General features: G+C 41.8%; 1 protein-coding gene across 1 annotated transcript in view; it reads left to right on the top strand.

Annotated features, from left to right (window-relative positions):
• Positions 1 to 4,643: 4,643 nt before the first annotated feature.
• LOC138947533 (uncharacterized) overlaps positions 4,644 to 14,216 on the top strand; it is a 27,193-nt gene continuing 17,620 nt past the window's right edge. The window contains exons 1-5 of the mRNA XM_070319023.1: positions 4,644 to 4,806; positions 9,412 to 9,816; positions 11,328 to 11,554; positions 12,597 to 12,774; positions 13,592 to 13,708. Coding sequence (XP_070175124.1) covers positions 4,731 to 4,806; positions 9,412 to 9,816; positions 11,328 to 11,554; positions 12,597 to 12,774; positions 13,592 to 13,708 — 1,003 coding nt within the window. The 5' untranslated portion in view covers positions 4,644 to 4,730. The remainder of the gene's footprint in view (positions 4,807 to 9,411; positions 9,817 to 11,327; positions 11,555 to 12,596; positions 12,775 to 13,591; positions 13,709 to 14,216) is intronic.

Genomic DNA, 14,216 nt, shown 5'->3' on the forward strand with positions numbered 1-14,216 from the left:
CTACACCCGTCCCATACTATGGAAGCATAATCAATATGGGGTTTTATGTGGGCATTATAAAATAGTTTTCTTGTGTCTAGATTAATAATGCTTTGTAACTTTGACAAAAGAAACAGGTTTTTAGCAATTTTTTTGCAGATTCCATTGATGTGAGCCTGCCATTTGAGATTATTATCAACAGTAAGTCCCAGTAAACGGTGCTCAGCTACTTGCTCAATGGAGTGCTCATTTAGGGACAGACTCAGAGTCATTTCTGAAAGTTGATGTTTTTGGCGAGTGCTGATTATCATAGACTTTGTTTTAACTGGATTAATAAGCATACGATTTGCAGAACACCACTCAGAAACATCGTTTAGGCTCTGTTGTAATTTGTCTTGAATTTGTGCAGGGCTTTTCCCTGTTGCATGTAAGGTAGTATCATCTGCTAACATATGACACTCAACAGATTCGGACTGTAGGTACAAGGGCAAATCATTTATATACATGCAAAATAATACAGGTCCTAAAACAGACCCCTGTGGCACTCCACATTTCACAGTGCCCTGAAAAGAGTACGTATCGTGTACGTATACAGATTGAACCCTCTCTTTAAGATAAGAGTAAAAAAAAGCGACAGTGCTAGAACTTTTCAAATAACATTTTAATTTCTGTAGAAGGATCTCGTGATCCACGAGGTCAAAAGCTTTTTTTAGGTCCAAGAAAACATCACCAGAAATGTCTAACCTATTAATGGATGAGTACCATGAATCAGTTAATCTGGCAAGGGCAGTGTTACATGAATGTTGAGAGCGAAAACCAGATTGAAGTTGATGCAAGAGATTGTGGTCCTCCAAATAAGTAACCAGATGTTTTTGAACATGCCTTTCAAGAGGCTTAGATAACACAGATAACAAAGATATAGGTCTAAAATCATTTAAGTCTTGAGAACCTTTTTTCTTTGGCAAAGGTATGACTTTCGCTTTTTTAAATTCTTTTGGAAAATCATTGTGTTGAATACATAAATTATAAACATAAGTCAGAGACTCTACTATATAAGGAGTAGACAATTTTAATAATTTATTACTTATTTCATCAAGTCCGGAAGATTTTTTATTTTCTAACCTTGCTATGTACTGGCCAACTTCATGGATGGCCATTATCGGAATAACAAACGCATCCGTGTTTCTTAATTTTTCATCACAGAACATCTGCAAGCGTTCACAACAGGAATGTGGTTCTGTACCTGGAGATTTTGAGTGAGAATCTACCAGTGATTCAGCAACGGACAAAAAATAATCGTTAAAGTCGTTGGCCTTTATATTCTGAGGAATACTACTATTTTTTGAGGAGTTGCCTTTTAAAAACGTGTTCAGGGCGCGCCAGACTTTTGAGAGAGACTAAGAAAGAGAGAGAGAGACTAAGAAAGAGAGAGAGGGAGACTAAGAAAGAGAGAGAGACTTAAGAAAGAGAGAGAGAGAGACAAAGAAAGAGAGAGAGAGACTAAGAAAGAGAGAGAGAGACTAAGAAAGAGAGAGAGAGAGAGACTAAGAAAGAGAGAGAGAGAGAGACTAAGAAAGAGAGAGAGAGAGAGACTAAGAAAGAGAGAGAGAGATACTAAAAAAGAGAGAGAGATACTAAGAAAGAGAGAGAGAGAGACTAAGAGAGAGAAAGAGAGACTAAGAAAGAGAGAGAGACTAAGAGAGAGAGAGAGAGAGAGACTAAGAAAGAGAGAGAGAGAGACTAAGAAAGAGAGAGAGAGAGAGAGAGAGAGAGAGACTAAGAAAGAGAGAGAGAGAGACTAAGAAAGAGAGAGAGAGAGAGACTAAGAAAGAGCTAGAGAGAGAGAGAGACTAAGAAAGAGAGAGAGAGACTAAGAAAGAGAGAGAGAGACTAAGAAAGAGAGAGAGACTAAAAAAGAGAGAGACTAAGAAAGAGAGAGAGAGACTAAGAAAGAGAGAGAGAAAGAGAGACTAAGAAAGAGAGAGAGACTAAGAGAGAGAGAGACTAAGAAAGAGAGAGAGAGAGAGAGAGACTAAGAGAGAGAGAGAGAGAGAGAGAGAGACTAAGAAAGAGAGAGAGAGAGACTAAAAAAGAGAGAGACTAAGAAAGAGAGAGAGAGACTAAGAAAGAGAGAGAGCGAGAGACTAAGAAAGAGAGAGAGAGAGACTAAGAGAGAGAGAGACTAAGAAAGAGAGAGAGAGAGAGACTAAGAAAGAGAGAGAGAGAGAGACTAAGAAAGAGAGACAGAGAGAGAGACTAAGAGAGAGAGACAGAGAGAGAGACTAAGAGAGAGAGACAGAGAGAGAGACAGAGAGACAGACAGAGAGAGAGACAGACAGAGAGACTGAGAGAGAGACAGAGACAGACAGTCAGATAGACAGACAGTCAGATAGACGGATAGACAGACAGACAGACAGACAGAGCAACTGACAACAGACATACAGACAGAGAGATACGGACAGACAAACAGAGAGACAGACAGTCTCTTGGAGACAAACAGGCAGACAGACACTGTTCCGCCGCTTTGGTAATTATGGGTGTAGCAGAACCCGCGCCGTCGGCAGAGGGATAGTTACAATCACTACTACTCTTTAAAAGTATGGGTATGTGTGAACCCGCGCCATCGGTAGTGTTTATGTAAATTATCATAATCAATTAATTCTGATGTTTTGTCATGTACACACTAAAAATTTGCAGACAGAGAGCAAATTAGGTGTGTGAGAGATACTTAAAATTTCAAAACGATACCTTTAATGGTTCCAGAGTTACAATGATTTTAGTGTGTCTCTGGGTACAGGTGAACCCAGGAAGCACGGCAAAGGTTAAAATGCTAATTCCTCAAGCTTTCTACCAAAATCACGAACGTCATAAAACGCGTACAATTTGATGAAAGTGGTACGAACGGACACATTTTGTCGTCAAAATCAGTACGAACGGACACAAAACTGTTTTTTGCAAATTCAATTCATCTTATGGTTCACATAGGTCCAATATCACACGCATTCGTACTTTGTGCTATCTGACGACCATTTGAACACACAGAACTTGTAGTGGGGGCCCGTTTCGCTCTGATCTAATGAATGTGTATGAACGGAAACGCTGTTCGTGCGAACGGAAGCATGCACTTTTGTACGAACGGAAACATGGTGTATGAACGGAATCTGCATGTTTTCAAAAGACGAGTGATTGTATAAAAGCCATGGGTTTCTATAAACTTCTGTTCAAGCGAAATGTCGTAACAGGCAATGGTTTTGGTGATCATGTGCAAATCAGGGGTCAGATTCGATAATAGAGCGAGAAAAACAAGAAAATATTAAAAATTCAGGCAATTCTGCCACGTTCGCTGGCCTGCGCTGGGTCTGCGCTATGGAAAGCCGTTTGGCTCATAACCATTACACGTGTAATAAAACATAAATACACGCGTAATAAATGATTAATACACGTGTATTTATTTCTCATTGCACGTGTAATTTATCTTTTTTCTTATGCTGTGGAATAGCATAATGATTAAATACACGTGAATAAATATTTCATACTCGTGTAAGAAATGATTAAATACACGTGTAATTAACATTTCATGCGCGTGTAAGAAATGTTTAAATACACGTGTGATTATTTATTACACGTGTATTTAATCATTTCTTACACGTGTATGAATTATTTATTACACGTGTATGAATCAATCATTACGCGCGTATTAATTATTTAGTACGCGCGTATGAATCATTTCTTACGCGCGTATGAATTATTTATTACGCGCGTATGAATTATTTATTACGCGCGTATAGGTTATGAGCCAAACGGCTTTCCATACATTATGCTATTCCACAGCATAAGAAAAAAGATAAATTACACGTGCAATAAGAAATAAATACTCGTGTATTAATCATTTATTACGCGTGTATTTATGTTTTATTACACGTGTAATGGTTATGAGCCAAACGGTTTTCCATACTGCGCACACTGGCAGCAGCCATACGTTGCTCTGAATCACACCGCCCGCTCAGAGCAAAAGTCGCTCTGGATTGGTCTATGCAACGGGCTCATAACGAGGCAAAGCGCTTTGAGCTTCTTCAAGATGGCGACGAAGAAGGCACGAATGCTGCGAGATATGAAAACAAAGTTGTACTTCTTAAACTAGCAGACGATTCGGTCAGTGAAATCGTCAGACAGAACGTCGTTATGATGGGAATTTTAGCTGGGGTGGTCCTTAGTCCTTGAAAAGCGGTGGATCCCTCGGGTCACGTCGAAAACCACGCCGAGAAGACGGCGACACGCTACACGGCATCGCAGTTTAAACCCCGACACCATCTTGGATTACGATTCGAAGCGCGCGGTGGGCGAGCATATTCCAAAGCCGCTCGCCGAGTGCTTCGCGAGCGCTTTCCTGCACTGCCCCAAGAAACGGCTTTGTGTCATGCGCACTGCGAGCGATACGGGGCAAACCGCTCTAAGCAACTCGTCTCAGGGAAAGCCTCGGGAAACTAATCGTTGGCAGGCAGGCTGAAAGAAACAGCCGTGATAAATGCGTGCGTATGAATTCATACATGCTTACAAACTCATACGTCCATTTTGAAAAGATCGGATTAGGGAAGTAATTTCAAAGATTCATTTCCCTTCTGCGTTTCCGGACGTGTAGAGTAACTATTACACAGCGTTGAATTATATACGTTTTTGTGTCAGCTCACACTGTGTTTGTAGTTCGTAGCTGTTTAGTTGGCTGGTTTATATCGGAATGCGTTTCGTGAACAATGAAGACATTGCATAATTTTAACACATGGGCAACTTTTGTCCCCTTGTATCTGGTGGTTTGGGGCTATGTAGCAGGTAAGTTAAATTATTAGTACCTTTTGAATTGTTTGATGTTGGCTCTCCGATAGCATCTAGTATAGTTTTTATTTGAAATTTGAGTTTATCACAGCATGCACGTCTCTTCGTAACATCAAAGCTAATATGCATTGCGGATTATGCACGTATGTATGTCCATACGTGCGTGCGTATGTGTATTCGCGCGCTATTCCCGCGTTATTCGCGTGTGTGTATAATACAGGGCCGGACTACCGGGGGGGTTATGGGGGTTGCGCACCCCCCCCCCCCCTAGCCTAAACATGTACCTTACCTATTTAAAACATTTTTTATTATTGCTTATTTTATGCCGTTTCATGCAAGGAGCGACCATTTTCCTATCTCAGAGTATGACCTACCCATCAGCTTCAGGGTGCTTCGCCATCACGGGCGGACGAGGGAGGGAGGTGTTTCTAGGGTTTCCGGACCCCCCCCCCCCCCCAGCCAAAAAATAAAAATATTGAATGAGGTATGCATTTAGTTATACATTGAGTTTCAATTTTTGGGGTATTAATCAGTGACAAAATCTGCTGCCTGAAACTGGTAATGATCATCCTCAGAATGCACCAGATTGCACCATTTTGCATCCTTTTTTTCAAAAATTTTCAGGTTTTCTGCAGTAAAACAACAGCACCGTTTTACTGCAGCATTTTTGATTTCAATTTTACTGCAGTAAAATGTTTTGCTCCAGAAAAACACGTTGCTTCGGCGAAAGATGACATTATGCAGAAATGCTGCAGAAAAGACAGTTTTTCTCCAGCATTTCTGTTTTTCTGCAGAATAACTGAATAATGCTAAAATGCTGAAGAAAAAGTGTAAACAGTTTTTCTGCAGTAAAACAACATCACCGTTTTACTGCAGCATTCTTGATTTCAATTTTACTGCAGTAAAACTGTTTTACTGCAGAAAAAAAACGTTGCTCTCGCGAAAGATGACATTATGCAGAAATGCTGCAGAAAAGACAGTTTTTCTCCAGCATTTCGGTTTTTCTCCAGAATAACTGAATAATGTCATAATCCGCCAAGAGCCAGTACAAAATGCTGCAGAAAAAATAAAAACAGGTTTTCTGCAGTAAAACAACAGCACCGTTTTACTGCAGCATTCTTGATTTCAATTTTACTGCAGTAAAATGTTTTGCTGCAGAAAAAAACGCTGCTTAGGCGAACGATGACATTATGCAGAAATGCTGCAGAAAAGACAGTTTTTCTCCAGCATTTTGGTTTTTCTGCAGAATAACTGAATAATGTCATAATCCGCCAAGGATAATAATCCGCCAAGGATACTTGACCGCCGAGAGAGAGAGAGAGAGAGAGAGGGGGCAGAGAGAGAGAGACAGAGTGAGTGAGCGAGCGAGTGAGCAAGAGAGAGAGAGAGAGAGAGACACACACACACACAAACACACTGAAACAGACACACACACGCACACACATACACAGACATACATATACACACACAAACCAGAAGGAGTGAGAGCGAGAGAAAAAATGAGAAAAAAGAAAGTCGTCAGTAAGTAGTAGTATTGACACGTAGCGATAATGACACGTAGCGCTAAAAGATGTAGTGCTGTCGACACGTAGTGATAAAGAACGAATGATAGCGACTCATAGACAAATTATTTGTAGCACTAATCAACGTAGCGATAGCGGCACGTAGCACAAATGACACGTAGGACAAATGACACGTAGCACAAATGACACGTAGCACAAATGACACGTAACGCTTAGCGATCCGCACCCATAACTTATTGTTAGCAAAACGTCAATTTACCTGAGCCTGCCCAGATCGTTTGGCCGTCTGGATAGCCAACCGCTATTAATTTGCTATGCACCTAAGAGCAAAAGTTGGTCTATTTCACCTCTTGAAATAGAATCCTGAAGAGAAAAACGCTGACGCGATTTTCCCCCGATTTTTAAAAATAGAATTATACAGTAATGATTATGAACAAAGTGTCATTTCTAAACACACTAACACTCTTCAGAATCGTGTTTGGTCAAGCCTACTAAACGACTTTTTGCTCTTAGCCATATAAAATATTACCTACAGTTAACGACCAGGAGTGGCAAACCATGGATCAAGCATGCTATACATAGGCATCGAAACACCATGAGAGTAATAATTTCAGCTTTTTTCATAAATCCACATTATCACACAATTTCCTTCACATTTGGTGATAGATCTTGCAACAACAAACATTAGCTTTCAATGTCATGTGTCAAAGGTTAAGCTCACAAAGGTCAATGTGAAATACGCCGACCTTTGAACAATGTTCATAAAATCCACAATTATAAATTGCCCGATATGCTTCTAATTTGGTGTTGTGATAGGTATTGACATAGCAAACATTTTTAGAAAAGCTCAAGGTCATATGCCAAAGGTCAAGGTCACAAATGAAGCTGTATGATTTGTATCCCATATTTATTTCTCGATGTCAACTTTGTACCGACTCCTGTAGAGAGACACAGAGAGAGAGAGAGAGAGAGAGAGAGAGAGAGAGAGAGAGAGAGAGAGAGAGAGAGAGAGAGAGAGAGAGACAGAGAGAGAGAGAGAGAGAGAGAGAGAGACAGACAGAGAGAGAGAGACAGAGAGAGAGAGAGATGAGAGAGACAGAGAGAGAGAGAGAGAGAGAGAAAGAGAGAGAGATATTGTGTACACCAAATCGGCACAGACAAGCAGATATATACGATTTTCCATACCAATTTGGAACATACCCAGAGGCGGACACAAATAGATTCCTGTTTATTTCTTTGAAATATCTTCGGCCGTGTGCAACCGATTGCTTCGTAGATGCGCAACCGACAAATCTTCGAATGTCTTCACAGATTCATGAAATATGACGCTCCTCAGGGGCGGACGAGGGGGGGGGGGGTTCTGGGGTTTTCGGACCCCCCCCCCCCCCCCAGCCAAAAAATAAAAATATTTTTTGGTATTTTTGGGGGTTGAGTTTCAATTTTTGGGGTATTAATCAGTGACAAAATCTGCTGCCTGAAACTGGTAATGATCATCCTCAGAATGCACCAGATTGCACCATTTTGCATCCTTTTCTTCAAAATTTTCTGGGGGGGGGCATGCCCCCAAACCCCCTTAGCAAGCTAGGCGCTTTGTGCCGTCGGCTCGGCGCTTCGCGCCTTCACACCCATATCTTCACAATATACTTTTGGAAATCCCCCCCATAAAATGAACTGATCCGCCCCTGCTCCTGCACCACTTTAAATCATACCATCTGACCCAGATGTCAAGAAATGACCATAGATCACATTACAATCGCGTGTAGCCTTTCTCATGTGCTTGAATTTCCCTAGTAACTGCGGAAAGTCAAAATTTGCACATAATGCGCTTGAAATGTGTAAATACTTGAAGGCCAACGTTCACAAACACATAGAAGCAATGAAACAAATCGATGATATGATGCTATGACACCTTATAGGCCAAAGTACAAACGGTAGTTTTGTGATGATATGTCATTTGTGAGGAATTACAGGTGATTTTGTGCAGAAACTTACGTCGCGTGTCTCCCTTCGGACAGACAAATACGGGTGCAACCACTTCGGACAGATTTGCCTAGTGCAACCACGGTATACGCTGTGAGTTTCTAGCAAGAAATTACAACGCCCACTTCAACTTCGGCTTCCTAACGGTTCGTCGGTATATTCGGTGGAACTTAGGGCCATCATCTTGGAGTTGAAATTAATCTATCAATCGACACATCCGTCTTTTCTGATTGTATCGGACTCGCTCTCAGCTCTTGAAGCTATTTCATCCAGAAAGTTCACTCACCCTTTTGTAATCGACATTCACGACCTTCACACTAAGCTTACTTCTGAAGGCAAGATTATACATTTTATGTGGGTGCCCAGTCATATGGGTATACAAGGTAACGAAGCTGCTGACAAGGCAGCAAAGAATGGTCTGGAGATGGCGGTTCCGCCGCTTCCTGAACAATCCGTCCCTTTCACCGACCTTTGTCGAAAGACCCTTTTTTACAGTTTAAAACTCTGGCAAGACTGTTGGTCTACCTGCAAGGAAAATAAACTATACAAGATACGCCCTGAGCTATCAAAGCCCTTGCCTTTGATGGCTTCAAGTAGAAAAGAACAAAGTGTTTTGGCTAGGTTACACACTGGTCACACTTATATAACACATGTTCACCTTCTTAAAAGAGAAGAGGCACCATATGGTGCCACGCCTGTGATAATAGCTTTACTGTGATACATTTCCTCACTGAATGCACTGATCTGTATGATTTACGAGTGAAGTATTTTGACACCTCTATTTTGAAACAGATTTCTATGGAGACCAGCTCTACAGCTCTCTTTGGATTTTTGAGAGAGTCTGGCCTTTATTTTAAGATTTGAATTTTAAAGTTCATTGACACGTAGGGTTTCGACTTAACTTTTGTGTTCCCTTCGGGTAAAGTTCCTGACTTTGTTTTTTTTTACTTTGTTTTTTAAAATTGGTTTGATTTAAATTTGTGCTATGTTAAACTTGTGGGGTCCTGATTTGGCCTAAATGGTCCGCTGGACCCAAAAAGCAACAGCTAACTAACTAACTAACTAACTACCTAACTGTCACACATTTTGTCATCCTCAGATACAGTCAGCCCAGATCAGTGCAGGATCAACTATTTTTTCATCCAACACGTGGAGCTGTGCCATAAGCCCAACCTCAAAACAGCAGACCAGTGCAAAAAGGGGTGGGGGTTTGTTCTGGACGAGTTGGTCATCGCGCCCTTGACTGAATACGACGACTGTGGTACCTTCCACAACAACGACCTCTTGGACGCTAACTGTCTGCGGGAGAAGATCGTGAACTATGATGAGAGAGTCTTTGAGGTTCTTGGGAAAGTCAGCGGGCAGAACAAGATCGACAACGGCACCACTGTGGAGCGTTTTGAGTTCAGCGTGGCGGGATCGGACGCGGTGGGAGGAGTAGGAGGAGGACCTGCAGAGAAAGACACCTCAGCGTTTGTGTCATTCCGCCGGAATTGCAGACCTGGTATGTTCATGGGGAGGGGGGGGGGGGGTGATGGTGTTGGGGGGATGTGGTTGGCGGGCATGGGGGTAATGTGGGGAGGAGCTGGTTGGTGGATGCTGATATGCTTTATTATAGCATGCATATATCACAGGATGATGCAATATCATGGGTGGGATTCTTCCCGCATATGCCGGAAATCCGGATTCGTAATGGCTGTGGTGACGGTTGTTTGGTTGTTAATTATACAAATCCTTCAGCGTGTGGGGGCCCCGAGACCCCCCCCCCTTAAAATTCTTCAGGGTTCATGACGTTTTTCAGTCCCACCAATGCATGATTGTGTCCAGCAGCTGCTCTGCACAGAAAGTTGTCAGTCACTTTCATTGAACTCAGGTCAAGTTACTCTCTCAGTAGCAACTTTATGCAGCAGCGTCTTAGATCAATGCTTGTGCAGGAATGATGCACTACACGCTCAATGTCAAGAAGAAGCGACCATTTATGTTGTTTGTTGTCCGGAGATCCTGCAGCTTATACCAAAAGATGTAAAAGTTACACTTTTATCATCTCTGTTATGGTCGGCCGTGAGCTGACTGCGACACATCAGTAAGGGAGAGTTACTGGTTCCGTACCGGTTATGGGAATCGTACCACTCGTTTTCCCAGAAAACGGGTGATGATACGGAGCCAATGACTACGTAGCACAAAAGGGTAGTCTAAAGGAATTAACTCACTGAAACGAAAATGGTGGATCAACACTATGCGGCGGCTAGGTGAGAAAGAATCAATTTTAAAGCTTTTTGATGTTATTTTACATACTTTTGTTTTGCGTGACACTATCTGAATACGCACAGACTAGATGCAATCTTGTTTTGTCACAAAGTTCAATGACTGACCTGCGATCCAGCCAAGTTTAGAGACCGGCACGGTGGCCTAGTGGTAAGGCGTCCGCCCCGTGATCGGGAGGTCGTGGGTTCGAACCCCGGCCGGGTCATACCTAAGACTTTAAAATTGGCCATCTAGTGGCTGCTCCGCCTGGCGTCTGGCATTATGGGGTTAGTGCTAGGACTGGTTGGTCCGGTGTCAGAATAATGTGACTGGGTGAGACATGAAGCCTGTGCTGCGACTTCTGTCTTGTGTGTGGCGCACGTTATATGTCAAAGCAGCACCGCCCTGATATGGCCCTTCGTGGTCGGCTGGGCGTTAAGCAAACAAACAAGAAACAAACAAGAAGCCAAGTTTAGAGCAAACTGTCTCAGCCTCACCTGTGTATGGCTGCGTTTGATATATGACTATACAGTTACGTGTATCCTACCACTCTTGGTCATCTGTATGGTACCGGTGGTACGATTCAGATAACTCGTGGTACGATATGCATGACTACATATAAATGTGTGTGTTTGTTGTGAACGGTTTTCAGCTGCAAACAAAATATCGTTTGAGGGTGCCAACACTGGCGAATACAGCGGATGGTTAACGATCTCGTATATAAGAAGGAAGGGGGTATCTTGAGTGATTTGCCCCTGCTGGTTGTTTCAGCCGACCCAGACATGCGTGAGGACACTGTGGTCAACATGTGTGCCAACATGACGATAGAGGACTTTAGGGTCTACCTCACCCTGCAGGGCACTGCAGACATACCAAGCCAAGCGTCCTTCTGTCGCTGTGTCATTACGCCCAATGCTGAGATGGATGTAAAGGCTCTGGATGTCAGACTGCAGAATGTTAAGGACGACGGTCAACGCTGTGGACCATCTGCACTCAAGGTATCCAGTTGTTGATGGTTGTCAGTGTGTGTGTGTGTGTGTGTGTGTGTGTGTGTGTGTGTGTGTGTGTGTCAGTTTGTGTGTGTTATGTGTGTGTGTGCGCGTGCGTACGTGCGTGTAATATATGGGTGTATGTGTGTGTGTTATGTGTGTGTGTGTGCGTGCGTGTGTGCGCGTGTGTGTGTGTGTATGTGTGTGTGTGTGTGTGTGTGTGTGTGTGTGTGTGTGTGATTTTTGGCATATGATTACGGAATTTCAGTATTTTTAGTTTATCTTCATAATTATAAGACAACAAATAGTTTGATATGATGACAAAAGCTGTTGGCAATAATCTCAGTGAGTATTGAGGTATATATTAAAGAATCAATATCTGATTGAGAAAATTAAAACTTTCAGTTATTTATACTTCAATAATCCTTGTTTTGCTCATGGTACATTTTACATCCCCGCTGCAGTGTTGTTCTCAGGCCTCAGTCTTCGGTCACTGACCCAAATAATTACTTTTTATTAGACGCATTGCTCTGACGCATGGTTAATCGACCATGTCTCAGCAAAGGCCAAGTGACAAATTTTATATTCTTCGGTTCTGCCTCAACATGGAATAAACGCATTCAAGCCATCAGCAAAGATGTCACCTTTAGGTATGCATTGAATTATCTGTGACACCCCCCGCGGGTTAGGGGGAAGAATTTACCCGATGCTCCCCAGCATGTCGTAAGAGGCGACTAACGGATTCTGTTTCTCCTTTTACCCTTGTTAAGTGTTTCTTGTATAGAATATAGTCAATTTTTGTTAAGATTTTAGTCAAGCAGTATGTAAAACATGTTAAGTCCTTTGTACTGGAAACTTGCATTCTCCCAGTAAGGTAATATATTGTACTACGTTGCAAGCCCCTGGAGCAAATTTTTGATTAGTGCTTTTATGAACAAGAAACAATTGACAAGTGGCTCTATCCCATCTGCCCCCTTCCCCGTCGCGATATAACCTTCGTGGTTGAAAACGACGTTAAACACCAAATAAAGAAAGGAATTATCTGTGACAGATTGAGAGCAAGGAATCCCCAGATTCAGGAAGCAGAGAACTAAAGTGTGAAGGGAAGAAAGCGCTGTACGGCTTTCACCAGCTGCAGAAAAGTTCCAAAGACAAGGAGGTGGTCCTTACGCTGACATCCGTGGACTCAAACCACTTCCCTACTGCTGTCTGGATTGAGGTGGAACAAGGTGACAGCTCATGTTGTCTGTGTCCTTTATTCCCATCATTTTTGAACTTAAAAAACTCATAGCAAGAAACTAATGCCAGCTTTCCGAAATCATAAATGCTGACACATTGCAGGAAGCCAGTAGAAATGTGTCATAGTTAGCATTGTGTATAGCGGGGGTTTCAGGGATTTGCAAATCGGACCTCAAACGGGCGATATATCTTGGGGGGAAAAAAGGTTAGATATCTGATTGGATGAAAGTAAGCTTTCTCTGTGTCTTCTTCAGTCAGTATACCTTACTTTTGCCATCAAACCCGTTGACTCAGCCATTAACTCTGTTGGAATTTGTATGGGCATTTGAAGAGTTCTATTTCTTAAGGGTAAGGCATGTTGTCAGCAGCGCGGTGAGTATGAAGCGCCAGAAAAAATGTATCATTCTCAGCAAACATCGCATAAAAGGCCTTTTGAAGTTTGTATTAAAAGCATTGGTAGTCATGTTGTGTCAATGGCTTGCCTTAACTTAAAGGAAGACAACTTTACCACAAACTATACACACCCTGAGTTATTTCTGGAATACCTCTGTTGAAATAACAGTGTTGGGGTATAGCTGAATCATTGCACACAAAAACATGCTCTCTCAGTAGGGTCTTTTTGTGGTTGTTTTGTACGTGTGTGTGTGTGTGTGTGTGTATGTGTGTGTGTGTGTGTGTGTGTGTGTGTGTGTGTGTGTGTGTGTGTGTGTGTGTGTATGTTATAAGAGATGTACATAGCTGTACATTTCTTCAAACTTATGTAAACGATATATTAGTTGACGAGAATTGTTGACATGTTGTGTGCAGAATATGATCAGGATGCAGCACATACAAGTATGACGGTGGCATGTGAGGGCTTTGTTCCTATGTCGGAACAAGTGGTCACTGATAGTGAATCCCCTGACAACTCATCAGACGTAGCTGGTATAAGATGATGTACTATTACACGTGTATGGTATATTAATGTATATTAATTGTATTGATTATAATGTGTGTGTGTGTGTGTGTGTGTGTGTGTGTGTGTGTGTGTGTGTGTGTGTGTGTGTGTGATTGTGTGTGTGAGTGTTTGTATGTGTAAGTGTGTGTGTGTGTGTGTGTGTGTGTCCACCGCAATTCAAACAAAGCTACCCGGTAGATGTTTCCTTTTTTTCTTTCTTTGTTTTTTCTTCTTTTTTTCAACATGGTTTTATTTCTTTTTTGTACATATATAACATGACAACAACATCAGACATCAACATCAAATTGAAATAACATCAGACATACACGACTGTGCTATATGCATCTTCAAAAAGAAAAAAGAACAAAAACAATAATGCACAATAACACGTACAATTACACAGCCCATATTCAATACATTTCTAAATTATATAAACATACTCTTCGTTTCCTTTCTTATCTTTCTATTTATTTATTTTATAAAACTACTCATAAC

This window comes from Littorina saxatilis, linkage group LG14, assembly GCF_037325665.1.
Source record: "Littorina saxatilis isolate snail1 linkage group LG14, US_GU_Lsax_2.0, whole genome shotgun sequence".
Lineage (NCBI taxonomy): Eukaryota > Metazoa > Mollusca > Gastropoda > Littorinimorpha > Littorinidae > Littorina > Littorina saxatilis.